A 27,820-nucleotide genomic window follows, 5' to 3' on the forward strand; every position below is an offset into this window, starting at 1 on the left:
ATCCATGTGATGAGCCCTGTGTTTTTTACATAATGTCAAACTAATCTTTTAGGATGTGCCCCCCCCCACCCACCCCCCCAAAAAGGTGTACATTTTATTTTAATCTGGTGAAGGGCTACCTCAGTACTTCTGTAGGTGCTCTAAAAGACCCAAACCAAACCACACACACACATACAAAAATAATTAATTTTGGCCTTGCATTACCACCAAGGACATATACTCTAAAGACCTGCAGAAATACTGGGAGAAATCAAAATCACATTGGTCAGTAATAAATTATTTAAAATCAGCCCTTCCAGTGCAACCAGCTAGTATTCTTCAGGGAATTCATATACCACACGAGGACAGATATTTAAGTTTACCCTCTCTGTCCAAGGGAAACATTAACCTCATCTGAGTGCAAATGTCTTTCTGAGCTGGTAGATTTGAGACGAGCTCCTTGGCAATAGGCTTTCTATCACGCCTGCAGTTCCGATTGATCGTCTCAGCAATCAGCAATTAAGTACTAGTGATCAGAGCCTGGGAAGGGAGGAGGGGGTGGGAAGGAGAGTTAGGAGGTAGCCTCCCCACCCCGCTCCTGTCTTGTCAGCCCAGGAAAGGCTTCACTCAGCTGGGGTGAGTTTGGCCCGGGGCTGGGCTCACTGGTAGAGGTTAACTCCAGCATAAATAAGCATCTTTGGACTCATTACAGGGATTAGAGAGTAATTCGCCTGCGAGGAAGGAGACGACTGCCAGGGTTTTGGTACAGTTTACTACAGTCTTATAGGGGCGAGGGCCCTGGAGATTACAGAAAGAGAGAGATGGAAATGCAGCAAAAGAGAGAAAGGCCAAGGGAAAAGAGAGGCTGGCTGTCAAGTGTGTGTGCGTGAGTCAATCCAAGCCCCCGGCTGCCCCCTTGATCTTGAGCATGTTGGGGTGCTGTGAAAACGGATAATGGGAGTTAGAACGACCGGCCTGTCTAGAGAGAAGTGTGCTGATTGTTATAACTTTCCCTCATCTCTCTCTCCTCCACTTAACTAAATAAACACCCAAGAGGTAGCACTCTATCAATTTTAATGATGTTGAAATACAATTTAGGCACAAAATACACAACAAATGCTAATTTGGCCATGATGAGAGGCATCAGAAATTCCTCCCATTATTTATTCAGCTGACTTTTTGCATTTTTCATCAGAACAAATATTCCCATTTCAACACACACACACACACACACACACACACACACACACACACACACACACACACACACACACACACACACACACACACACACACACACACACACACACACACACACACACACACACACACACACACACACACGTCAGCACAGAGCCAATTTGGAGCATAAATCAACACGTTCACTCATCAAATATATGCTCTGTGTCGTTCTCTGCAGTCTGTCCAGTGCACCAAAGACAAATAGTTCCTTCCAAAGTCCAGTTGGAAAAGCAGAAGGGGCAGCAGACTGTCAATATGTGCACATATACATTAAACATCGCAGGCTGATGCGTGTTCAGAAAAGACATCATGGAGATAAGTCTAATCATAAACTTGTACATGACAAAATCTTTAAAAACAAAACAAAAGCCATCTTAAATTTCATAGCACCTTCATTTCATTTCTTCTGTGTGTGAGATGATTATCACCTGTCAGTCATCTCCACCTCCAGCTTAACCAGCTTGGGCTGCCCTGCTTCTGCCCCGCACTTGGGACAAGTGAGATAAGGGTCGGCAATGCTGTGGCTTTTAACGCAGTAGTAGCAGAAAACATGCTGGCATCCCACCGTATGAGGCATGGTTGGCCACTCTCCGCACAGTCCACACTCTTTCCACAACTCTTGCCCTTCCCTCGCTCCCTCCCCGCTTGCACTTTTCTCCCCAAACACAGCAGACAGTATTGTTGCCTTCAGTTTCTTTGTATTGATAAGTGGGAACAGGAAGATGAGGAACTCTGCAAAGCCATGCCAAAGTAGTTCTCGGTTCATGTACTTGTAGTTTACCTCCCGGGCCGCATTGGGCTTACTGAAAACCGTCTGAGCTCCTGTGATCCTTTCGGCGAGGATGGGATGCCGGCCATTCCTTAGGAACACAAGGAAGTTGATCAGATTTGTGAACTTAACAATACCAGCAACAAGCGTCAGCCCATTACGGAGACCCTGATGGAGCAAACCGCTCTCTCTATCAGACACAGATCCTTGTGAACTCAAACCCAAGTACGGCAGCAGCCTGTGGGAACGCTCTTGGAGCCAGCGGGGCCCCGCAGTGAGCACGGCCAGACCTAACTTCTGCCTGGGGGATAAAGGCCTGTAACGGGGAGACAGGGAAAATTTGCTGTGGTAGCGCAGGCTCAGTAAAGATTGCCCCACTGTGGCACTGTTGGAATAGAGTGTGAACCTCCATAGGAGCAAATGAAGCAAAACCCTCAGTTCAGGCTCCAGAGGAGTGAGGAAGCCTGGGCGGCAGTTTTGGAAGCACAGCGAGAACTGAGTCCACACTAGCTGCTCAAGGGCTGAGTCTAGCTCGAGGGCATCCAGCTGACTGATACGCAGTACCGGGGTCTGTGGGTTCATATCAAAGTGGGGGCCGTGACTTCTAGCTGTCTTTTTCTGGTCATTCTCACTTCCCAACCCTGCTGAAAAAAAACAAACACCCAAAAAACAGTAAGGACATATCAACATGTTCTTTTCAATATTTTAATCACTAGAAAAAAAGACAAAGTGACTGGGCTCTTGTTACAGCCTGAATGTAGTTTCTGTTCATGTTGGCCCATCGTTCTTAGATATTATGATACTATGATTCACCAAATATTACTCTGACAAAGCAAACTTTGTGAAAATGACATTTTCCTGGAGTGAACAAGGACAGCCACACACAAATGGTTAGACATGCTTTAAAAACAGAAATGGAAGAGTAAAAAAAGGACTGACAGTCGTTTTTTAAAGCCATTTCCCCCCAACACTGATAAATGTTTAAAGCCTTTACACCAGTTAATATGTTATTAATGTATAGACAATAGCATATTTAATGTATTCAAATCATGAACAGAATATACACCGAGGCTCAACCATTAAAAGGACAACTCGGTCATTGGGAGGGCTGAGGCTCTGGAGGTGAAGCCCATCCTGTTAGGAAGGTCATTTTGTCTTTATACACAGGAAGGGAAATCACTTTTCACATGTAAAACCCGTCCTTAATGCAACCTTAGAGCCTCGCCATGCAGAGGAGCAGGGGGTCTTAGACTGCTTTCCCCTGCATATAAACACACAATCCCCCCCTCACACACACACACACAGGAGCAGAAGCCCAGGGGCTCCTGGTGCCCGCTCCCTCTAGAGATAGGGGTGTGTGTACAAATCACATCACTAGGGATTAGGCTAACGGCACAGTCTCTGGTACACCGTAAACATCTGCCAAATGTGGAACAATTTTCTCCCCCCTCGATTCGACTCCATATGGGATCTCGCCATTGTGACATCTGGGCTATTTAGTGCTGCATACGTTTCCAAACCGCTCACAGTTCTCCAGTTTTATCTGCCATTTCCTCAAATGAAATACTTAAAGAAGTGAAAGACTAACTAATGCAGGGAGAGACAGAGCAAGAAGGCCACAGAGAGAGAGAGAAAGGGAGAAAGAGACAGAGAGGCCTTTTTTTGACAGTGACTTTTGTGTCTTGCCGAACAGGATTTGTCACGAGGCTTTAAAAGAGATTTCAGCTGGGTAAATATGGCAGTTTTGACAGAAGGAGAGAGATGATGGTCACTTTAGACGTTTTGAGGAGGTAAAAAAAATAAAACTCTAACGTGCGCAGGCAAAGCTTGGGTTTATTGTGGTGGTGCACACGACCATCTATGTATTCAAGATGTTTCAATAGGGCTAGGATACACGGTCCAACTAAGTTAGAATTAGCAAATGAATGAAAGGAGTGAATTCACGCTAAAGTAAGCAGGTATGACAAATTCATTGAGCTGTATTTGAAATGCTGCCATGTTTAGTGACTAGAACCTCGCCTGTGACGGGAATAGAGTTTGGATAAAAAAAAAAAAAGGAGTTAAGGGAAAGAGCAAGAGACATAGTCTGAGTGTGTTTGCTAACCAGTAAACAGGCACTATTTGTTTAGCCTAATCTGAAAGTTTTTTCCCTTGATGGGAGAAAATGAGCAGATTACGTGTCCTCATGTGTGTGTGAGAGACTATGTATGTATGTCAAGGATAGCCTTGATCTATGCAGAGCTCTAATGCAGCGCAAACTTAATCTATCAGCCCACAGTTACACATATACACACACATGCACGCAAATATACCGCCAGGTGGTGGAAATCCCTGTCACAGCAGCAGCTCTCTCAGGAGAGTAAACCCGGCCGGGTCCAATAGTCTTTTCAAAGCCTTTTATCGAGCAGTTTACAAGTTATGAATGAATATGTTTTATTTGGGGAAACACAGTATTGACAACCACCTATCAATAGTAATGTGACTATTGTCAAGGGTCTGTCAATATTAATGTAATTATGATGTAGAGGGATCAGAGGGATGCTGGAGTTGGGGGCCAAGTAACATCTCCTGCCCACTGCCATATCAATAGCTGGGATTGCTATTGACAGCTTCCTTTCAGACTTGCAGCACTTGCCAAATATATAACAAGCAGACACTTCAGTCAATGCCGGGCTGCCTATAAAAATTAAGCATTTGAATTTACAGGGCTTTTACCGCGGACAGCTGGAAATCCATGTTCCTTATGTAATAGTCAAAAGTCACAGTCAATGCCAGTGTTTACAGAGTAATGACACGGTGTGGGTGCGAGGACAGACAGCGCAGCATTTGCACGCACAAGGAGAAAATATACAAGGATTTGAGCAAAGAGACTCCTTCCATGATGTATTCACTCACACACACACACACACACACACACACACACACACACACACACACACACACACACACACACACACACACACACACACACACACACACACACACACACACACACACACACACACGATATATTGACTTTATAATTCTCTTGTGGGTCAGCCATCCAACTGACTAAGAGACAAAATGCCCTCTTTTGGAGAGTTGATAACTGACAACCAAGAGAGTCAGCAGGCAAGTTAGAAGAGGTCGTTGAAAAAAAACAACAGAAAAAATAACAATTAAATTAAAAAAAAATCACCTGATATTTCTGAGGTCTTGCTGTTCTATCAGAGCAGTGAAAAATGTTTTCAAAAGATTTTCCGGGGTATGTTAAAGGGTATTTTGATTCAGGTCATATGAGCGTTTATTTTATTTTTTCCCTTCCCCTTGTTTCCATAGCTTGTGCATCTTGTTCAGACAAAGATAGCGCACTGACTCAAGGCTGACTGCCATAGCTTACAGACAACCACAACAACAACAACAACAACAATATCCAATCTAACACGGAACACAGTGCAACACCGCTTCAAGGCAAAAGGGGCCATGACCAGTGTGAGGAAGGAGAGATGAGGCAACAAAAGCACACAGAGCATCAGTCTGAAGCCTTGCAGCTGCACTGGGTCGTCTGAAAACTAGACAATGGGCTGTAATGACAGCTACCCAACGAAAAAAAAAGACAGATAGGCAAAGACACAGACAAAGATGGATACGTCAGACAACGCGTCATGAAACTGCCAACTGGGAACTGTGAGCTAATGTCTACTGATATAGTGAAAGAAAAAAAAACTTGGGGAAACGATAGCCAAAGAGGGGAAAAAAAGCGTGGGTAGGTGGGCAGATAAGCTCAAACCTCTCTCTAGGAGCTGACCTTGAGACAGACAGTCACAATCATGGAGGAGGGAACATTTCTGAAGCATATGCGGTTCAGCCCTACTGAGGTGTGGGCATCCAGGGAATACCCTATAGACAGAGGAAGGCTGCACTTTCTTCTTGACCTTGGCTTTGGTGTCTAGGGAGGTGTGAGACTGTTTAGGACAAGGGGACCAAAGGCTGTGGGGGGATGCTGGGAAGGTGAGCGTCTCTTGGGGATTGCACTTTGCTTTTTCTGTGCTCATTGCACACCGGTTGGAAACTGCACAGCTAGAAGTCTGGATGTAGCCCCTCGTGTAGTGTAGCGCTGAGATTCCTAACCACTTAGCTGTGGTTGTTAGTATAATGTATTTGCTGAAATAATGCATAAATGTTCACTTGGCTTTCTATGATGCTTGTAGCGAGAAATAGGCTATGCATTGGCAAAGCATGCTGGATTACAACTTTACATTTTATTCTCTCGCTCATGTAAATTAATTTGTGTAAAAGCTCTGGTGGATAAAACCTATTTCTCTGAGCGCTCCAGTCAGTCAGTCCCCCCCCCCCCTTCTCGTTCCCGCTCCCTCGCTTTATTGCCCTTCTTTCGCCAGGAACGAGTGCGGGGCCTATTAGCCGAGGCTTGCTAATGTCCTCACTATGAAAACGGATGAGAATGTCAGATTTAGAACTTTTAAGAGAGTGATGTCATACAGCAGACCACAGGCATTACGGGGACACTAAGATTACCCAGGCGGTAACCAGACTAATTGTTATGAGTCTGTTTCATGAAAAATGAATGTGTGCAGATGCACAGAGGGGTCTTAGGGCTGTGTGTGTGTCACACACTAATGCTTTATCAAGGCTCTCCTCTTTCTCTAATCACCCAAAACTCCTCCAAGCCATTGGGGTAGGAGCCAAGTTAATGCCTGAATACAAAAAAAAAGGAGAGAAAAAAAAAGAGAAAAAAAATTACACATCAGTTAGAACACCACATCTGACACACAAAAAATGTGCTCCGCTTAATCTGGTTTGCTCAGAAGGTGAATTATTTAAGAGAATTAATTGATTTCATGAGTACGAAGGTTGAGTATGCTAAGGCTGTATGAGTAATAAGTTCAAGGGTTTGCAGAAAAACAACTTAAAAAGTCATGAAACATTTAGAGCACAGAGAGAGGCACAATGAATGCGGAAAAAAAAAGCAGAATGGCTAATAAATGAGAGAACCAAAGTTGTGTCTTTCAGAGGAGTCAATGAGAGAGCAACTCATGCAAATAAAAAGTGTTATCCTCAGGAATATTTGATCTGCACATTTCTTGACCTCTCTTTATGCATGAAAAAACACAGACAATAAAAGAGTAAACATTTTAGCTTTTTAAAAAAACAAAAAGGAAAAAAAATGTGATGGTTAACTGAGGGCAAACCAATAAAATCTACAGGAATGTGAGGGCTACTGCAGGATGTGTTTGTCAATCAAACTCATGGTGCTGGGGCTACATGTAAGTAATTTACACATATATATTATTATCAGACAACTAAACATGATATATAGACTATATTATAATTAGATTAGCATGCTGGAGTTCCAGCAACACATATGTAAAAAATGCAAATTTTTGTGCCTTCCAGTTCCTTTTAGTCTATTTGAACTTGTAAAATATAGATTGAACAGTAGTGCTAATCTTTTATTACTTTAAATTGAAAATGTGAACATTCTTTTTCCAAAATTCATTAAAAGGATTGACACTTTACATTGTAGCTTTTAGACTTTGGAATAAATTAATGTTGGATTGATTTTTTCCCCCCTCCTAATATGCGGTGATAACTATAGTGCCTTTAAGACTTGCCTTCATCTGGAAACTGTATAAAATAACCTTATGACCCCAGAGTGAGATCACAGCCTAGTTTAACTTGTGCGACTGCCTTAAAAAACACACTCATCAAAGTAAGTGTATGGCTCCAGAGGCACGCACACCACATCACACCACAATCTCATGCAATCAGCCGGTCCACATTCTCCTCATAATAGCATTGTCTGCTTAATTTTTTTTAAACATTTTTTTTAAGCTTGAGCCCATCAGTCTTTAACAACAACAACAAAACCCAAATCTGCTCCATTTTGATAATAAGGCAAGAGCATTATGTGATAATCACAGGAGGGATTAGGTTTTGGCAGAGAGTGTGAGAGCCATACAGTCAAAGCCACTGGAAAAGAGAGATATAACCAAGAGACAGATAAGAGTAGAGGAGTGATGATTGGGATGAGAGAAATGAAGTGAGTAGTCTCCTGAAAATCAATAAGATCAACTTTGCCTTGAATCTCAATGTGGAAGGTTTTGATCTCTGGCACTGATTATTTAGGGGAATAATGGAATTATGTGCGGAGTTGCACAACATACTCTTGAAGGTGCACACAGTCACAAGGTTACCATCCAAAGTTTCAGCTGGTATACACACCTGAACCAGACTCCCGATGAATACTAATTCAAAAACGGCAGGCTTATTGAACCCTATGCAGTGGTCACTATACACATCAACAGCCATCAACAATCGATACAATTTTAAATGAAAGCGTGCAGGAAAAGAGGGGGGACAAGCAAGCGGCTAACACAGAGACAAAATACTGATACAGCAGCGAGGAGCTGATAACATGTGACGACGAGCCTTAACAGCTCGGGGAAAAAAGCAGACATGCCGCTATTGAGCTTCATGTGAGCATAGAAGAAAATAATGCAGGCTTATGTTTTTTTTCAGCAGGGTAATGAAGGCATATATTGATATATTTACCCATCGCTTTTCGGGGTCGAATTCAATGTAACCCAGTCTTCCCTGAAATGTCAACAGCACTTGTATTTCCGGGTTGTACATTGTTATCCCGCCTCCTAAAGATAACTCACCAGTAGCGCGTGTGTACGTCACGTTTAAGAAACCCGTGATCAAAATGAGCCAATCGCATAGCGTAGCGCCAAAGCACTGGTTAAAACATGCATACCGTCTGGGGAAAAATAATTCAAACTCCTCAGTTGTAGCAACGGTACATAGCGACCAACTTGTTAAGAAAAGCCACGGCAATTATTTACTCAGTCTTAAAAGTCAAGTTCATTCAAAGTGCCGGGGTCTTGTTTTTTCCAGGTTACCGTGTACTTGCCTAAACTATAAGATTTTACCAAACCGAGATTATGACTGTTTTTAGCTAGCTTTTTGCAGGTCTCCATGCAGATGATTTAGGAAACAGGTGGCAGGAACTTTTTGGAGCAATGCGTGCAGCTTGCACACAGCCAAGGAAAAGCTCAACGTTGTCGGAAACGCTTAGTCACACTTCTCACCTGTTTTCTTACTCAGGTGAAAAAGAGCTCAAAGTAGCCAATCAGAGTCCTGAAACAGAGCTAAACATTATTAAAGAACTACTAAACGAGTTCAGAGGGCTTCACGAGCTGAGGTTAAGATGCTTGGAGGAGGACACCACTAGAAGGGGAGAACTCCCACAGGTGAGTAGTTCTTGTGCCACATGTGAATCACACATTGTGGGTAGCGTGGCCGAGCGGTCTAAGGCGCTGGATTTAGGCTCCAGTCTCTCTGGAGGCGTGGGTTCGAATCCCACCGCTGCCATTATTGTTAGTTCTGGCGTAACATCCGGTTTGACTCCAGGAGAAAGTTAAGAAGTATACCGTCAGATTTCTTGAGGGAAATAATAAATCCAGACTTTCTGTTCCCACTTTATACATCTACGTTGAAACACACAAATCCAATCTAGGTATTTAAAATAAAGACCTAGCTGCTTAATAGTATTGTGTTTTTTCCTATTAACACTGGAAAACAAATGCTAGTCGTCTTAATGACGATTCTGCGCACGCCCTTCCAGTAGTCTGGACCCTGGATTGTGAAAGATTGTTTTTATGGGTTCAGACAATTGCATAAAGTACGGGTTAGCAGACACAGTCTCTACAGCATGTTTAGATTTAGGCTAACATCTATTGTCATTAGGCTATAATCCATCCATTACAAATCATACAGCATCCTGTCCACCTTGACTCTAACATCAGAAGATGACCTTGTCTTGTCAGACAAATGACAGGAGGAAGCGCAGCGGTGCTTTCATAAAGCCGCAGCACTTGTAACAGGTGGCAAATTGCATTATGTTTCCATCTGAGCGGCAGAGATCAGGAACACAGAGCCACACTCATATTTAAAAAAGAGAGGTTTCTAATCATCGGGATCGTCATGTAACATCTTTTAGCAACAGAATGTAGCTCGTGTGAGCTGGACTGTGCATCAAAGCAAAAATAACAAGGTTTCAGAATAGGTTATGGTCAGCCGGCCCCAGTCGAGGGCCAGCTTAACAAGGTTATGATGTTCAGAACCCAGGAGCTCCCAAGTCCTAAAGGTTGATGGGGACACTTAATCATAAAGCGTGTCCGCTGAAAATACAACATCCATTATTCCATGAACCCATTGTAGGTTTATGATGTTTCTTAAAATGTCGAAATGTTTGAGCAACCTGCCAGTTCAAGAATTCATTTTTTTTTTCTTATGCTTTAGGGCACTTATCACAGCTAGCTTTTCCAAAAGTGAAAAGTAAGTAAGAAACAACAACAACAACAACAAACAAACAATGTCAACCCTAGAATGTTACCGTACTGTCACATTTGCCATCTTTGTAAAGTTACTTTCCCCGAAGCTAAACATCAGTATAATGTTATGCATCAGGGGACAGTATAAACTGCTTATTTACTTTTGGCTATAGGGGACAGATGTTTTTCAGCACAGATGTACAGGTGGTCCTCTAAGGCAATATACTTCTTCTTAGGTTTGTGGCACTTCCTTTTATCAGAGGGACAATCATTGTATGTGTAGGGTATCTGGAAAACTGCAAAAGCTCCTTAAGCTAAGTGCACACCTTCCAAACCTGGAATAAGAAAATAAAGAGTACATTTAGGTTATCAGTTTTTGTAAGTAATAAAATCTGAACATTGAAATGCCTTCTTGAGTCTGCCCTACACTTTGAGTGCATGGTCACTAAGTATTCCTTTTCTTATGATAGAGGGCAGAGGTCATCTATTGTGAATCTTAGGTGGGCTTCTGTGTGAAAGCCACAAGGATCTGGCCTCTTTGTCTGGCATATTCAGCATTATATAAAGGTTTTGGAAAATGAAAAAGAAAAAAAAGTTTTAAATGTCACAACCAGTTCAGTGAATAAAATATGTCAAGGATTTAGATACTCAAACAGTGCCATATTAACAATAAGGCTTACTGACTTCATGTAAGTAGAATCAAAATAGTCACTGGTGGCTTTTGACGATCTCTCTGTTTCTTTTTCTCTTTTATAAGCTGTTGTGTTTTGGCTCGTTCTTCAACTGTTTTATATGTCTCGGGTACTTGTTGGGATAGAATGAGAGCCTGTGGGCATCTCACCACCAACATGTTTTGCACTTGTTGTCTTTAGATGTATTTGTTTCAGTTTGTCAGAAAGTTACAAAGACCCCCAACCTGCCCGGCCATACAGTTGTTCATCATTTAATGTGTGTCAATGCTAAATCAGATTCTTCATCTGCTCTAAAGACGGGTAAGATGCAACTAAATAAGAAACACAATTTTACATTGTGTTTGCCTGGATTTTTGCCTTCCCTGTGAGGTGTCATTGGGGATATAGTCCCTGTTTTAACATCAAGAGGGAGTACTACATTTATAAGTGACATGCTGGATTGAGGGGATATATGTTGCTTAACTGCACTGTGGTTAGTGTTTGTGCACATTCCCATTTTGACTTTTAATGAACTTTTTATTATTGGATATTTTAATAATCTGCCCTGTTTATGGTCACCAACTCAGGCCAGCCACTCACTAATCTGTTACAGAATTAAAATTTTCCCAGAGAGTCTCTAGGCCTGTATGACCGGGGCCTAACAATTACCATAATCTGTGACTACTGTGTTGGATTATGAATGAGTTGCTGAGTTGCCTAGCTCAGCAACTAATTAAACATATAAACTGTCAGTTTATTAAACCACAATAATTAACCACTATCTTATCCTGTTGTACTGTTACTCTTACAGAAGAAAGTGGACTTCCTGCAGTCTTACGTGAATGACCTCACAGACCACATCCAGGTGCTTGTTCAGACCATTGAGGATTTGCAAAGGGGAGCTGGACAGAACCATGATCGTGTTTTGGCTGTAAGATTTTATAAATGGCTTCATCTTGACACAGATGTAACTGCGCCCAGTGCTTTTTTTTTCCTGGCTCAGAATGGGCTTACAAGAGGTGACTACCCATGGCAGTAAGCATGACTGATCTGCGTACTCTAAAGGCAAAGTTACCTTGTTACCTTATTTGACAAAAATCGATGCATTTTTCTCTTATTTCTGTTCATTCGATCAACAAAAATGCTATTATGCCTGACTAAAAAAGACCAAAAACCTCTCAGAAAATAATTTTATTACATGATCAAGGGTTGGAGGGCTCTTTTTGTGGCTGACTTAAACCTCCTCAGGTTGCCAAAAATTCCTCTGCGCATGAAAAGGCCTCTTGTCTTTGTTTTTAATATATATCTTCTGTAATTTTAGCAATTTTACAGTGTTCTTTTCTTCCTTAATGTGTCTTAGAATCTATCCTTCAGACAGATAATGAACTATTGCTTTTGGGTCTTTGGAAAAGCTGCCTAAAAAAGGAAAACTTTATTATAGGAGGAACTAACAACATCACCACCACTTGATGTAGTGACCTTAAGTCATTGTTCCATTTTAGTTACGGCCAGGCTTCTATCAATATTCTCTCCTCTGAGTGGATTTTACACACAGAAAAGTAATTATGGCTTATTATACATCAAAGTACTTACCTGCCATTATGTAGAAGGTCAGAGGGCTAGCTTTGTGTGCTCTCTACACCGTTACTACAAAGGTCACGCTAACATAATGCTTTGCATTTCTGAGCATTCAAAGCTGCCCAATTTTAACTTTCATCATTTTAAAACTTAATTCTCTTCACTGACATTGCTTAAGCAACACAAATACCGGCATCTCTGCCGTTTTTCTTCCATAGCACTTTCTCAGATTCCTTTATTGAATAGGTTCTACAATATATGTCTTTCTTGCAAATTATAGCACAATACATGCCTACAGGATAGTTTGAAAAGCAAAGACATTTGTTAATTTTCACATTTATTATCAGTAATGGAATTTTAGGAACTTTACTAATTTATTTTTCCATTTCTCAAGCTGATTAAAAACATACAGCTTAAAGGGAAAAGGTGAAGAACAATTTGTAAAATTTATTAAAGCGACATTCTCTTAGTTGCTGAGAGTCCTTCAGTCCATCCAGTCGCAGTTTTGCTATTGTTTGTGACAACAGCAGCTTCGTTTGGCAGCCAAAGAGACACGCTGTGAGGGAACATAATAGTTTGTTGCCGCTATCGACCCATCTTCTGAGCCTTTGAATCTCCATTTTCACCCGTCTTACACGATGCTCTCACTGTCTGTTTATGCTACTTTGTATGTTTTCAGGGTCTACATCGGTAAACAAATACAAACAAATGGAGCGTCTCACTCAACAGTCTATTAGGATAGTCAGGGGACAGGATAGTCAGTGTGTTTCTGCTCCGATGTCCATAATGCGAAATCCAATCAAATGAAGAGCATTTAGAGCTACTTATGGACCGTTCCACAATGTAAACGATGCAATGAGCTCTGTAATAGGAGCTTGGCTAACGTCTGATTGAATCGTAGTGTATGGTCTTGTTGATACACAATAGGGCTGAACTCTAATGGACACTAAACAGAGTTTGTTTTGTGGCCATAATATCATAAAATTCAAGGATTGTATTCTGAGTTCTAGACTGTTACAATTAGCCTTTGGTCTGTGCCATCTACAGACAGACGGACATGTCCCTTGCATACAATACAAACTTGTACTGTGTGAAAAATACTGAACCCCTGCTTTAACTAAAGGGGTTATAGGACAACCCAGGATTTTATATAAAGAAGAAATAGTCTTTTTTACTGTGGTTAACCTTAGTTAAACCAGTTAAACTGTACTAGGAAAACATCTGCAGTGACAGATATGTCTTTAATTTGAGACATGTATTTGTTAGCAAGTACAAAAATGAAGAGGTAAATTGGAATCAGCTGGCCTCTATTTGATCCACTCAGCTCGTCATGACACAATTTGAACACCGTCACCCTCAAAATGTTCCTACAATCATAGAGAAAAAAAACACCCACATGATAGGACAAACAGTTCAATAGCCTGCATTGGAAAACCTGCAGTCTTCTTTTGTGGTTGCTTAAACTGGAAGTCTCCCATTGGCCACGCTTGTTAATGTTTATAAACGGTGGTTAACAAAGGATTTTCTTTGTGTTATTTGTATCGGAGGAGAGAGCAAAATCAGTCACAACAAGTGATGACAACAAATTTGCTCACTGAATGCCAGCAATGTCTCCAGCTGTGATGAGAGGCTCCAACTTTTTTTTTTGTGTGTGTGTGTGTGATTCACAAAGCGACTATTTATGACATTCCCATAAACCACAGAACAGGGGCTATTAAAATCTTAAAGCCTGGGAACCAAATGATAAAATTGGTCTCATGACTTAATTCTTGCTAATGAGAGCATAATTTTTCCTGTCATGTGGAGCTTTCTTCATAGCAGGACTCTCAAGGCCCAGTTTTCTTCCTGGGTTGTAGTTACATGTAAATGAAACACGTAAGTATGCAGGCTACAGCGTATATCAGCCCTGCATTAAGAATGACCACAACTTTAGAGTTCTGACATCTGGTCTACTTGAAAATACATACATACCAGTGCATTAAGACTATCTGTCAAAAATATGCTGACGAAAATGATTGTAATACAAGTACTGGTGTAGTGTGCTTCCTAACTGATTAAGCTGTGGTTAGCTTGTATATGATTCATGCTGCGAACTTGGTGCAGTCAAAGCGTTTCAAAGAACACCTGTCCAACCCTACATAGCAGTGACTGCTGAAACTTAATTCAAGTTAGCATTAAAAACAGTCTATGATCTCTGTGACCTTTATCAACACCCCCAAACTCCACTTCCCCCAACAAATACATGCACACATGCACGCAACTCACGCACTCTTCAGCATTCGCGTTTGTGGCAGGTGCTCCAAGGGAACAAGGCAGTGAAAGTGAGAAAGCGAGAGCAGGGGAGGTCATGGGGGTCGCGGTGGTTGACTATGCTAATGCTGTTGTTAATGACTTTGCTGTGAGTGATAATTTATTGTCTTCATTACCATATTAACTCCATAGCACCCCTCCACACCCCAAGAGCCCTAAGTCTCTCTTTCTCTCTGTCTATGCAGTAATGGATGCCCCTGTTTGATCCTTGGAATAATGAACTAATTAGCTTAATTAAAATCAATATAGGTGCCAATACCAGGTTAGACCTTTCAGGGACGCCATCTCTATCTGCAGGAGAAGGGGTTTTCAGAAAGAGAGGGTGAAACAGGATGGATTGCAGGGGGTAGAGGGGCCACACATAAAATAAATAAAGAGATGATGATGAGGAGGACTGACAGGTAGACAGATACACAAGGCCATATGCACACTACATCAATGCTGTTATGTTTACACCTGTCGACCTACAGTGCTTTGGTATTTTAGGACCCATAAAACAGATCCACAATGACCCAGTTTTAGTTTACAGATGGAGTTTTGGAAACAGCGATGTCAACACCCACGTTTGCTGCCTGCAGTCACCGTGTGTCCATCCCTTGTGTCATGCACAAAGCTCACAATCCTTGCCCATAAGAAGACATAGACATCAGCTTTAACTAGAGGTGTTAAATTAAACTAGGATAACAAATTATATGCCAACGTCTGTTTGGTCAAGGAATATGCGTTTATTTAAGCGTTTTTCAAATGGTGTTATCAACTTTGCCAGTGTGGATGTAGTTAAAAGGAAGAAGAATGAAAAACATTGAATTTAAATGAGAATGAGTGACAGGTTCGAAAAGGTAAAATGTAAAAAAAAAAAAAAAAAGTGACAAGGGCGCGGACAAAAAAATGCATGCAAGAAGGGGCAGAAAATATCGGAGGAGTGGAGGGAGCCATAGAGAGGGGGGACTAAACGAGAGAGAGAGGGCGAAAGAGGTTCCTAATGCTGATTTATGAGTGCTTGACGGTCGTTAGCTGGAATAAATGGCTTGTAGGAGTGGCTGCAGCATTACTCCCTGTACAGGATACTAAGTGCATTGTAAGGTCAGCCATAAGGCCAAACTTACATATGTAGTGCTCTGCCCTTGTAAACCTTTGTTAATATATCAGCCACAGGATGGAACTGTAACAAGTCCGTCTGATGCACGGAGACGACAGTGGCTTGCTAAACTGTGTAGAAATGATTCTACTTGAGTTTTACTTTAAGAGCAACCGATAAGTTTAGTCAACACAACTGGTTGGGCAAGCCAAAATTAAAATCAGCAACTATTTGATATGAATGTGATTTGCTACAGTTTAGTCTTCTTTCATTGGGCAGAGGGAAGGTTTACAACAATGCATTTATAAATCATGCCAACAAATGCAGTTGAGGGATTGGTGTCACTTCACTAGTTAGGAATAAAGCTTACTCTCCCAGTCTTTATGCAACAAATTGGCAAAATAGGACATTTTATATTTGAAAGATTACAGAATTGAAGGACAAGTGTCATAAAGGGACGTCTCGGCACATACAGTATATTGGATAGGCTCTGCCAGTACGTTAGTTGCCACACTGTATCCCGTCAATAACATGTTCAGTAAGGCAGCAGACGTGTGCTTTTGCCTACGTGCTGTAGTTGCATCATTTGAATTAGGCTCAAGCAAAATTAAAGTAAACTTTTTCTTCTTTTTTTCGTCCGTGCTCACTAAACATGCAGGTCGTGACGTAGCAGAACTACACGCTGGCATGCTCCTTCCAGTCACAATCGGCTTGAGTTGCTTGATTCTATTATTCAGCCTTCGCTTTGTGTTGTGATCTGGTGACTCACGAGCACACGTTCCCGCTTTGTTTGTTTTTTGTCTTTTTTCTCCTCTGTTGCTTTTAGTTGACCCAGCTCGGGAGAAAAGAATCGGAGGGGAGTGGAAAAATGGAATGATTGCGTAAATTGATGACTATTTTCAGACAGAAAAGGAAACAAGAAAGGGGAAGTGTGTGTGTGTGTTGGGGGGGGGGAGTATGTTAGGGAACAGGAGGTGTGGTGAGGGGCAAATGATTGAGACAGGAGGGGACAAGAGACTGTGATGAGGTTTGAGGCTGAAAACAAAGAAAAAGAAATGATGGAAAATTGAGGCAAAAAGAGGAAGAGTGACAGTGGAGAAGAAGGAAAACAGTCCGGGAATGACTGTTGCTATTTTGCGCTTTCCTTGTATTTCTTACAGTAGAAGTCCTACTGCTGACCATTTTTGGTACTTACCAGCCATACTCCAACTACAAGTGCATTCTCTTTACATCGTATCTAATACAAATTTTTCCTGGGCATAGCGAGGAAAAGACCTGTAGTGATGATAGGACGTTTGTTGACTAGTTCTTTGCCTTCCTAATAAGAAATTGTGACACCACATTTGAAGTTAGTTTTGCTTGTTATGCCGAGGACATCGTGTAGAAGAATATATTGTATAAGTCCTCTCTGTGTTTGTTTTATAACTGGCCGAGGAAGCTAATTGATGTGATGCAACATCTGTGTAATGTGCTCTCTTTTTCTTTCCTGCTTGCCTCTTTTTCTCTCACTCCCCGGCTCTGATGATTTTCACCAATACTTTAAAAGTATTTTTCCTCGCCACTCCTTTATGATATTGTTATATTATACATAAAACAGCCAGCCAGGCAGACACACACATATATACCTACTGCTAACAAATGAGTTTACTGTGGTCATAACCTTCACAGGGCTCATTATCATAGATTGCAGGCCTTTTCATAAAGCTGAGACCACAGGTGACGGATTACTAACGATGGACACACACACACACACACACACACACACACACACACACACACACACACACACACACACACACACACACCGTGATCTGTAATGAGACCTTATTCCGGACACCCAGCCCAGCTGCCTGTAAATTTCAGCCGTCACTCTGCAATACATACTTAATCAGCTAATGTTGTTTTATTTCTTATTATTAATTTCCTCCTGTTTCTGATTTATCTAAAGCACCCTGCATCGCACCAATATTTTGTCTCCTTTACAGTTCAGAGAGGCAGAGAAAAGGAGAAAGCCGCACGCTTATTCATGTACTTAGGGGATTGCATCAGTAATGAATTGACTGGCTTTTTAGGCATACATAACACAGCCTACTACTCACCTTAATAATGTAAGCAGGTCGTAACTCCTGCTAACCCAAGGGTATATATAAGGCCTGCACGCACAGTCGCACACACTCCTAAACACACACAGCCTACCTATATTAGCCGCTGACCTCTACGTTTTCCAGGTCCTCTCATTGTCACATTGCAGGGGCATTGGAATATGAATATTTTATGATCTTGTGTGGCTTTTGTGTGTGTGTGTTTGTGTTTAAATTTATATTTTTATAGATGTGGTTTGGTAAACAGATTGATTACTTAGAGGACGGACCGCTTGGCTTTTTATATTACTTTCTTATAGACCAGTAATGCTCTCCTGGTATTATACAGCATAATATCCAAACGTGCCATCACACATGTGAGCGAACACCTTTTCTATAATCATCATTCACCAATCAACATCCTTAATTTAAAGTTTTCTTAAAGTTCATAGTACAGTGGTGGCAAAAATGAGGAAGATCCAGACTCTGTGTGTTATTTAATGATTAGCCTCCTTTAAAACAGCAAAGGCGACCTGTTTACTTGTCTTTCACCATTAGGCCTTAAATACTACACATTAAATGAACCGAATCTTATCTTTACAGATGCTTCAGATCCTTTTTTTGGATGGTTTAACTTGATATTTTATGCACTCCATATGTGCTCTACTGCTCCATATCTTATCTCGCATGCACACAAACGCACGGTTATACACATAAACACACTTAACATATGCATAATTGAAAAACACACACACACGCACACACTCATGGCCAAAAGCAAACGAACAGACACACATTAACTCACACACGGGGGATATGTGTTGACCTGTGAGTCATTGCTGTCAGCATTGATTTCCTTTTCCCGGAGTGACCCCTGTCACCACGGCGATAGAGTGGCCGATATTTTACCAGCGGTGCCGGGTCTCTCTGTTTCCGTGCAGCCTCCTGCCGCTCTCTCCTTCTCTGCAAGTCTTTTTCATGTCTCTTTTTCTTTGCTCTTTTCAGCTGTTGCTTATTGCCCTTGTTAATTTGGCCCTGTCCTGTCTATTTCTTCCCTCTTTTTAATAGTCTGGCCTAATAAAAAACGCTGGACAATCAGAACTATTTACTTTTCTTTTGAACTCAGTTAATTCCTTTGCCCCCCTTCTATGCTGTTCTCTTTTTTGCACAGTGTGAATTGACCTCACAATAACTGTGCTGACACATTTTTCACTCGTCCTTACAAATTTTCATTTGAAAAAAAGAGACATGCAGACAGGCAGACAGGATAATGGCAAGGGGTATTTTGAATTGAAACTATATCTGAGAATTGTGTGTGTGTGTGTCTGTCTGTGTTTTTGCATAAGCTTTTGTCTGCATATGCTCTGTCTTGCTTTCTCTGTCCTCCTTTCAATGCACTTGACTTCCCACACTGTATTGCTTTAAATATGTTCTTTTTAAAAAAATCTCTTAGGAGAGAAGTCGAATTATTAAATCAGTTCTATCTCCATTTTAATCTTGGATTCTGGGTTTGAAAATGAGGAATGATTGTTTTCCTTCAATTTTATTTATGCAGTTGCTGTATATTAATGTCTTCTTTCCTCATGATAATATTATCATGCTGCTGCGGTCAACAAGATGCAAATTCTTAGCAATTAGTCAGGGGTGACACACTTCACACCTTTACCCCTGGGCGCTGTCGGACTTCATCACGGTTTACACCTGAGAAAATCAATTTCTACAAAACTATTTTCCTTTATTTAGCAGTGCATATCTAATAAACAGAAATTTAGGTTGTACTGAAGTGAATATTGAACTATTTGGATATGTTAGAGTTCAGAGAGAACGTATTATTTCTTGGGTGTACTACTTTAGCATTAAAATTCATTTCAAGGTGTACGGTACTGCATTATAATGCTGCAGTTACTGCAAATACACTAAACAGAAATAAATAATCAGGATGTCATTTTCTGTCTATCCTAGGTGTCTGGGGTTGGGTTGAAGCCTTTGTTGCTGGATGAGGTCACTGGACCTGTGGCTCACATCCCTCGCAGGTTTGTATTACCTTTGCTTCTCATCAGCGAGGCAGATTTTTTCTTCGGAGAAGTTTACTTTTGACTGAAATAATGATTAATTTCATGATTCGGCCACACAAACTCACTCACACACATGCGCAGGTACCCCACTGTTGAGAAAGGTAACAGAGCTGGCCTCAGGGACTGTGTCTATCCTGAGGGAGCTTGAACTCTTTAGGGAGTCACTGCAACACCACTGTCCCCATGGCAATATGCAAATCCCTATATGATATTTCCCACCATGCAATGCTCCAAAGCCCCTAAAGACGTGTTCTGTTTTTACGTTAGATCTTCCCGGAGAGACAGATTTTTATTTTTACATTCTGACAAAACTAATGAAAGTAGCATTTTGGAATCTTCGTGCTCATACATATTTATCTAGTTCACACTTTTTCATTGCCAGCTAGGCACTTGGACTCACTTGACCAGTACGAAGTTTGATAGGAAAATCAATTGAGTTGCATTTGGATACAATGAAAACAACCATCCAAATAAAAACTCATTCAAATTACACCTTGCTGGAGCTCTACTCTGTCACCTTTGGTATTATTGTATTATCACATATTTCCAAATCAGCTTTCAGTTTCTGTCTCGTGCTGTACATAGAATATCATTGTTTTTGTTCTTTGCCTTTATAAAACAGCTGCTGTAGCATCACACAGCTGTTTGATGCTACAATACAACTCAATCTCTCGATGTCCCGACACTAAGAGATTGGCCGTCTGCAACTTGCGCAGGTGGCACAGCAGCAGCAGTAATTTCATTAATTATTTATATCTTCTGACATGCCATTGTGATCTTAGGTATTAACCCAAATGCTTTTCTCTAAGCAAGCAGCTGAGCTGCTGTGCACAAATTCATAGTTACCCTTTGGCAACAGAGCAGTTATGCTTAGAATGAAGTCAGCATTTTTATCCACAGCAGAAGAGTCAAAATATAGGTTAGTTTCATCTAGAGAATGACAATATGTTTTCATGGTGTATCAAGTGATTATTGCAGGAAGTAGTCTGCTTTGATTTTTAAAAGCAATGATGTATGCAGTAGAGTTATTGAAATGTATTGATTATGTTATTGAAATTACCAAAAAAGTGAATAATCTACCCAAATTTTAACTAAAGACATTGTCCCCGTTTCTACTGCCTGCAGTAGATCATGTGTTCCTGACCTCACTACACAAGAGCTCCTCCTCATCTCAAACTCGAACTCAACCCCTGCTGAAAAGTAATGCCTTTGTCCTCAAAGGTGACATTATAATATTTACTGACATAAAAGAAAAACAGTTAATTTCCAAACACATGGGTATTACTGCAGTTGATATTTATTTTTCACAAGTTGTCATATAATAGCTAAAAAAACACATCCAAATATGGTCAAAAGTGACAGTCAGTGGTTTGACAGCCTGCAGCCCAGCCAATTAAAGCACCCAGCTAAGCAGGAATCAATGGTCTGGCACAATGTGGCACAGCCGAGTTTGTGGCTATACGGGGTTTCTATGCCGTTCCTGTAAAAGGCACTGAAGGGTGTGATGGATCCTCAGTCAGCGTACTTGCTGTCAGAGATGCGGGGCTTTGCATCACACCTTGAGCGTTTTAAATGGCTGCACATATAATAATAATAAAAAAATTAAATAAATGAAATGAGTAAATCAGGTCTCCTGAAATGAAATGACAGGCAGGTTGAAACAGCGGGTGAGTGTGTGTGTTTCTTGCCACCAGCGTCAACATTAAACGCATCAGATTGAAGCCACCCTCCAGGGTAGCATCACTCAGCCAGGTGTGTGTGTGTGTACGTATGCGTGTGCGTGGTGAAACCTAAGTCTTTTATCTACTTTTCCGTTTTCTCTGTGTTTTTTTTTTGTTTATCTACAAATTTATTTATATATTTCTGTTGAAATGGTGTACATAACACACACACAGACACCCCCCCCCCACACCCACACACACACACACCCATACACCCACACACACATTGATCTATCAGTGTATTAATGTGTGAGTGAGTGTCAGTTTTTATCCCAATTATTTTTTAAATTATTTCCCCTTAGTATAATCTCCAGCAGAGTTTTTTTTACACAGGAGTTAACTTGAGTGCTGTTTTCCTTTGCCAAAAGCAGTCAAATGCTGAAAGTTAGTTAGGAAAGAGAGAGAAAAAAAGCTTTGACAGAATATCCTGATTCTCATTTGGGAAAGGTAGGAACTTCACTTATGTGAAACTTAGGCGGTATCCCTCAGTGAGACTGTTCTAATTCAAAACTCCAAACTTTTCTCTGTTAACAGAGTGATGAGATACACGGGCTTCAAGAGACTAGGGGGCGGTTCATCATTGTTATATTATTATTTTCTTCTGGCGCTGGTTGTTTTTCTGTTGTCCAGCTGGTTTTCCAAAAAGCTACACACTCTTCACCATTTTCTTCAGCACTGACAGTGTACAGTAGACTCTCTACCTCTGTATCTATCTCTTCTGTTTCTCCCTCTTTCTCTCCCACTTCTCTCTCAGGACGGGAGGAGGATATGTCTCTTTTTCTCCATATTGACTTTCCCAGGTCAGGCTCCTCTTCTCCTATTAGGCCAAGCTAACTGATCAATACGAAGGCCTGGTGGGCTGCTGTACGGACATGCAGACATGCACACACAGCGGGCCGTGCCGCGGCCAAGTGCCACGCTCATTAACAAACAAACACACAAAGCAGAACACGCGCAGCGCTCGTATCTACCCATTTACGAATATAAGCACACGCACCTCTTAACGATACAGCTGATTATTAAAGCCACGGCTAACATTTCTATATGTATGAAAAAGTCGCCGACATTAACAAAAGTCACGAAACGAGCACATTGATTAGTCAGTCGTGCGCGAATATATAAAACTTCATCCAGTTGGTTGCTTTTCTGTCAAATACTGAGATGCATGAAAACTCCTCCTCTCCTCTAAAAAATCTTCTCTCTTCTCCTCCCCTGCTGTTCTCCCAGCTGATGAGTTGTGACATCTGCAGCGCTGCGACATGGATAAGCAGCTGCCAGAGATGGAGCTAGGGAGGAATGATGGAGAGAAGACAATGCAGGAGAAGGGTGAAGAAGGGGGGCGGGGGTGGTTTAGGAAGGGGTGAGGGACGCTGACAAGCAGCAACAGTTAGATGTACAGTGGGGTGGGGCGGTGGGGGGCATGATTGCATTGCGTGTGCATGTTCCTAAATGTGTATATGTGCATGTCTCTGGGCGTGAGTGTGTGTGTGTGCATCTGTGAATGAAGCTGTGTGGGCATATGAGCATATGTGTCTGTGCATGGCAACGTGCCAGGCAGTGCCATCTGGCTGCTTGACAGAACTCCTCTCATTAACGGGGAGGTTAATTGCTGTGGCAGCGCCCAGGCTGTGTCAAACACCACCCTGGGGACACGGAGGCAACAGACTATCTACATGTTGGTGTGTGTACATGCACCGACACGTGCGCGCTTGTGTCTTAAGCATAAAACGCGGAGCGGGAAACCCCAAGCCTTTTTTTTTTCCACAACATAAAAAGGTTAAAGCGAACCTGCTGTACTATATATGAACCCCATCGTGCGAAGACAGTCACAAGGAGGACTTGTGTCCTTTTTTTGCATGCCAGGTTACATAGATGTTCAGATTATTCTTATGAATTATGCCTTGTTGCTGTAATGATGTAGAAAGAATTGGGTTTACAGAGCCAATGTCTATAGCCCTGGGGGCAAACACATATGTATACACGCTCACACACCCACATGCACAGCGTGTTGGGGGGGAGTGGTGGCAATTTGCATTTGTTATTACTGCATATTCATGACTAATTTTGTTAGCCTTGCTTAATAGGGCTGAATGACAGGTTGAGAAATCGAGAGCCTGCTTTAATATCACATACAGTCACAGTAATACACACACACACACACACACACTCTTCAGTCACATTCACTCAACCTGCTCTCTCTGTCCACACAGTAATCATAACAACACTTAATGCTTTTAATAGGAATTCTCTGTTCCTCTGGTGGTGTGACATTGTGTCATTTGTTTACCACAAGTACTTATTGTATATTGCAGTATAGCAAGCCATGCAGCCTTATTTGTTGCATGCATAATAATGACCTGCAATATTATGCACACACGCACGCATATGCGTACGCACTTGAATGGCATGAATAAATTTGCATGTTGACTTGTTGCAGATCAGGATTTGCTGCGTGTTTTCATTTTGATTTTCCCAAAAGAAGCAAAACTGTTGGAAATGAAGGATCCTCCTCTTCTTAATAAATTCAGTTCCATCCAGTAATGGTGCAGAAAATAGAGGCTTATGTGTCGTTAAGTAATACAAATTATACGTATTTTATTATTTTTATTTTTTTAATCCTTTGACTCTGCATTAGTTGTGTGTTTATGAGTTCTTGGACAAGATAAGCACAGTGTGGTTTTTTAAAAAATCTTTGTTTCTGCAGAGAGCATATGCTTGCACGCACTCACATTCATTTTCTAAGTGTCTCCTTACATTTGTGATTTTTAAGTGTGTTTCTATCAATTCTATAGGAAAATAGGCTTTAAATTAGCTTGTTTTTACACCAAAGTTTCGCATCTTTGACTAAAAGGACCTAAAGAAGTCATCTTATCATAAATGATAGCATTTCTTTTCCTTTTGGTCTTAAATGACATGTTTTGGGACAAAAAACATCCTTCTACACATACCTATTTTTTACTTAGGCTTCTATATCACAGGTTGTGTGTTGTAAATTATCACCTTAGCTCGGTGATTATTTACAACAGAGGAAAACTCTACTTACGATTAAATAAAAAGACATCAAGTGGATTAATAACAGCGGAACATACACTTTCCCATTCTCCTATCGAGGCAGAACCAGACTATAATCTAAAGTCAGCTTTCACTATTTCCTCTGTGGCTTTTACTCCATTTGACTGAAAAGTTGGGTTTTTTTTGCCAAAGTGAAAGATTTAACTCTCAGCGCTCTCTATCCACTCACATGTCACTTTTGTCAAATCTTGCCTTTCCTTCTCCACTTGGTGTGAAAGTGTAGACACGCTTGATCAAATGTGAGTTTAACATTTTTAATCTGTGCAAAGTTTCATCAGAATAGCTCATCTCATGAGGCTGGTAAATATGAAACTGTGTGTGCGTGCGTGTGCCTGCGTATGTCTTTGTACGTGCCCGTGTGTTTGTGAACAGTACCACACAGTGCCGTATGATCTGGGGTTTTTTCTCTCTCCTTCCATCTTGGGTGTGTGACAGCTGTCACTGGTGACTCAGAAAGGTGTCTGGGCAGAGTTAACGTATTTTCACCGCTGGGAGACACACAGACTCATACACACGCATGCACACGCGTGCGCACACACACACACTGACAGAGAGGAACACATATCAGCTCTGGTTGCTGTCACCTAGCACAAATTTCAACAGGCTCAGCATCTCTTTGCTGCTTTTGAATTAGATGTTTTTGAATTTTACACCTTATACATGTGCTGCATGTTGCTTACACATTCCTGTTTTATCCTGCATCAGTTGTTAAAACAATTTGATTAAGGATCAAAGCTTATACACGGTGATGGAAACAATTATATACACTGCCATATGCTGTGGCTTTCATCTCTGTAATTCACATCACTTATTAATGCGCTCTGTACTCACTATAAACCTGAAAAGAGATATTTTCCCTCTGTGTTTTACATGTATCTGCTTGTTCAGTAGTTCACGATTTCCTTCCTCTTCCTTATGCTTTTCCGCTATAGCAGTGGTTCCGTGGACCAGATGACGTCTGAGACGGAGGATGTGAAAATCCAGCTGCAAACCAATGACACGATCATCTCGGATCTGGAGAGGGAGCTCGCAGAGAATATACAACAAAAGCAAAAGGTAACCGACTTGACTTGACTTGATTTTAGCACATTCCAAAGAATGAGTTACCAGGATCACGCCACAAAAATGCAAACAAGACGTTCTGTCGTTTGCACGTAATTGTCTGTAGTTCCCCCCAAAAAACAAGACAATGTAAACAAATCTTTTCTTTTTTTTTCTCAGAGCAATTGTAAGGTTGAAACAATTAGATGGTTTGCTAAGAAATTGTTCCTTTTTTTGCAGCATTTGTTCAGAAGGCTGTTTAAAAGGTGGAGGAGTCTTTTTTTTTACGATATTGGTTTGGCAGCTGTGCTACAAGCGCTCCATGTGCAGTCAGGTTTAACAGGAAGCCATGGCGTGTGTGATGAATTACCAGCATATCTCAGAGCCCTGGGTAACAAACATGGCATCGCCGGTCGGGATTAAAAGGGAGAGATTTTTACAACCTTCCCACACCTCCTTACAGGGTGTCACTAAATTATACCCACTGCTGTTTTACTGTCTTCTGTGGCTTATGGTTAAGGCACACGTAAACACACACAGGCTCGCAGAAATACACACATGCATTTGTGCTTGTGGTAAACCCAGACTTGTTGGTTGTTTATGTGTGTGTTGGCTGGTTACTGTTTGTTTATGCTGCTTGTGAGTTGACTCATTTGCACTGCCGCTAATTAGTGGTTTGTGTGATTACAGACAGATCCGTAGAGAAACAAGTGGAGTAACTGGAGCTTGTTCTGTTAATCACATTTTCAACAAATGGCTATATACTTTCTATTCCACTTGTGTTTCTGTTTAGCTGGTGCTTCTGCAATGCAGATGCGCAAACATATCTACTAACAGAGGACACACAAACACACATGGAGCCTTGGTACATGTGATCGCCATAACTAAAAAATACTGTTTGTTAGCACCAAGACACTATCAAATGAACGGCTTTCCAGAACACGTGGCCAAATTAAGTGTATCCTCATAAAACTATAAATGATATATATTTACAGTATACGTTGTATTTTAATCTGCAATATGTGAACTTCTAACTATGAATTTGTCTTACACAACCCAGGCAATTATCGCTCGTGCTCTTACAGTTGTAATTACATGGACTTCTATTTTAAAATGAGACATTAAGAATTGATATAAAAATGTAATTTTATTCATTCCAATTCATTTCAGATTATTGCGAGACATTTATGAAAAAGTAATCAAAAGCAATTTGGAAAAATTGTATGAGGAGTATTAGCCAGTGAATAATTCTCAATGAAAATAAACCTTTGTCTCTTTTGGGGAAAAAAAAATCAAATTTTAATTCCTTTCTGGCGAAGACTGCGACGCAGGTGCTGGAAAGCAGTGAGAGGCTGGTGCACCTGCAGAGCGAGCTGTCTTGTCTGCGGCGGATCCACGAAGACAACATGAAGGAGATTGCTGAGAAAGACATCTGCATCACCAAACTGCAAGCTAACATTCAGCTCCTGCAACAGGAGGGGGCTGACACGCGTGCTCAGGTGTGCAAAGGCTTACACGTGTACTATTCGGGACTGCTGTTTGCACACGTACACACGCATGTGCCACGCATATTTCACATGCAACAGCTATTAATGTGTGGTGTAATAAAACATAAACTTGCTCACTTACTGCCAGTCAATTTAGCCATCTTTTTCCATGACCCACTTTTTCTTTTGCTGCCTTGCAGGATGTTGTCTTGCGATGGGTCTCTTGATGTTTCAGATTAGTTTTTTTAGATTATGTGACTGGTACCTCATTTGTTCCACAGATTGCAGGGATGTGACTGCCTGCACATTTCTTTTTTTTCTTTTCTTCTCCTGTCTGTCTTTAGCTCTCCAAGATGAATGTAAGAACAAATGAGCTGCAG

General features: G+C 41.2%; 2 protein-coding genes and 1 non-coding gene across 6 annotated transcripts in view; 2 read left to right on the forward strand and 1 right to left on the reverse strand.

Annotated features, from left to right (window-relative positions):
- Positions 1-1,036: 1,036 nt before the first annotated feature.
- On the reverse strand, positions 1,037-8,632 carry pex2 (peroxisomal biogenesis factor 2). 3 transcript variants are annotated; one of them, XM_031749962.2, is made up of 2 exons: positions 8,543-8,632; positions 1,037-2,634 (listed from the first exon to the last, which is right to left on the reverse strand). In XM_031749962.2, the coding sequence occupies exons 1-2, from the start codon at positions 8,544-8,546 to the stop codon at positions 1,646-1,648; spliced, it is 993 nt and encodes a 330-aa protein (XP_031605822.1). In that variant the 5' UTR covers positions 8,547-8,632; the 3' UTR covers positions 1,037-1,645. The 3 variants fall into 3 exon arrangements, with proteins under 3 accessions (XP_031605822.1, XP_031605823.1, XP_039472849.1); XM_031749963.2 differs by having other exon boundaries at positions 1,037-2,631; positions 8,543-8,621; XM_039616915.1 differs by lacking the exon at positions 8,543-8,632 and adding an exon at positions 8,213-8,286 and having other exon boundaries at positions 1,037-2,631.
- Positions 8,633-8,787: 155 nt separating this feature from the next.
- Positions 8,788-27,820, forward strand: part of LOC116328258 (myosin-9-like) — a 90,570-nt gene continuing 71,537 nt past the window's right edge. The window contains exons 1-5 of one of the 2 annotated variants that reach the window (XM_039617065.1): positions 8,788-9,243; positions 11,809-11,928; positions 20,007-20,077; positions 25,845-25,968; positions 27,273-27,452. In XM_039617065.1, the coding sequence (XP_039472999.1) occupies positions 9,013-9,243; positions 11,809-11,928; positions 20,007-20,077; positions 25,845-25,968; positions 27,273-27,452 (726 nt within the window). In that variant the 5' untranslated portion in view covers positions 8,788-9,012. The remainder of the gene's footprint in view (positions 9,244-11,808; positions 11,929-20,006; positions 20,078-25,844; positions 25,969-27,272; positions 27,453-27,820) is intronic. The other variant, XM_039617066.1, reaches the window with a different exon arrangement.
- On the forward strand, positions 9,283-9,364 carry trnal-uag. The gene has a single exon. It is a non-coding gene; the product is annotated as a tRNA-Leu (tRNA).

The sequence above is a fragment of the Oreochromis aureus genome, linkage group 9 (assembly GCF_013358895.1).
Source record: "Oreochromis aureus strain Israel breed Guangdong linkage group 9, ZZ_aureus, whole genome shotgun sequence".
In the NCBI taxonomy this organism is placed as follows: Eukaryota; Metazoa; Chordata; class Actinopteri; order Cichliformes; family Cichlidae; genus Oreochromis; species Oreochromis aureus.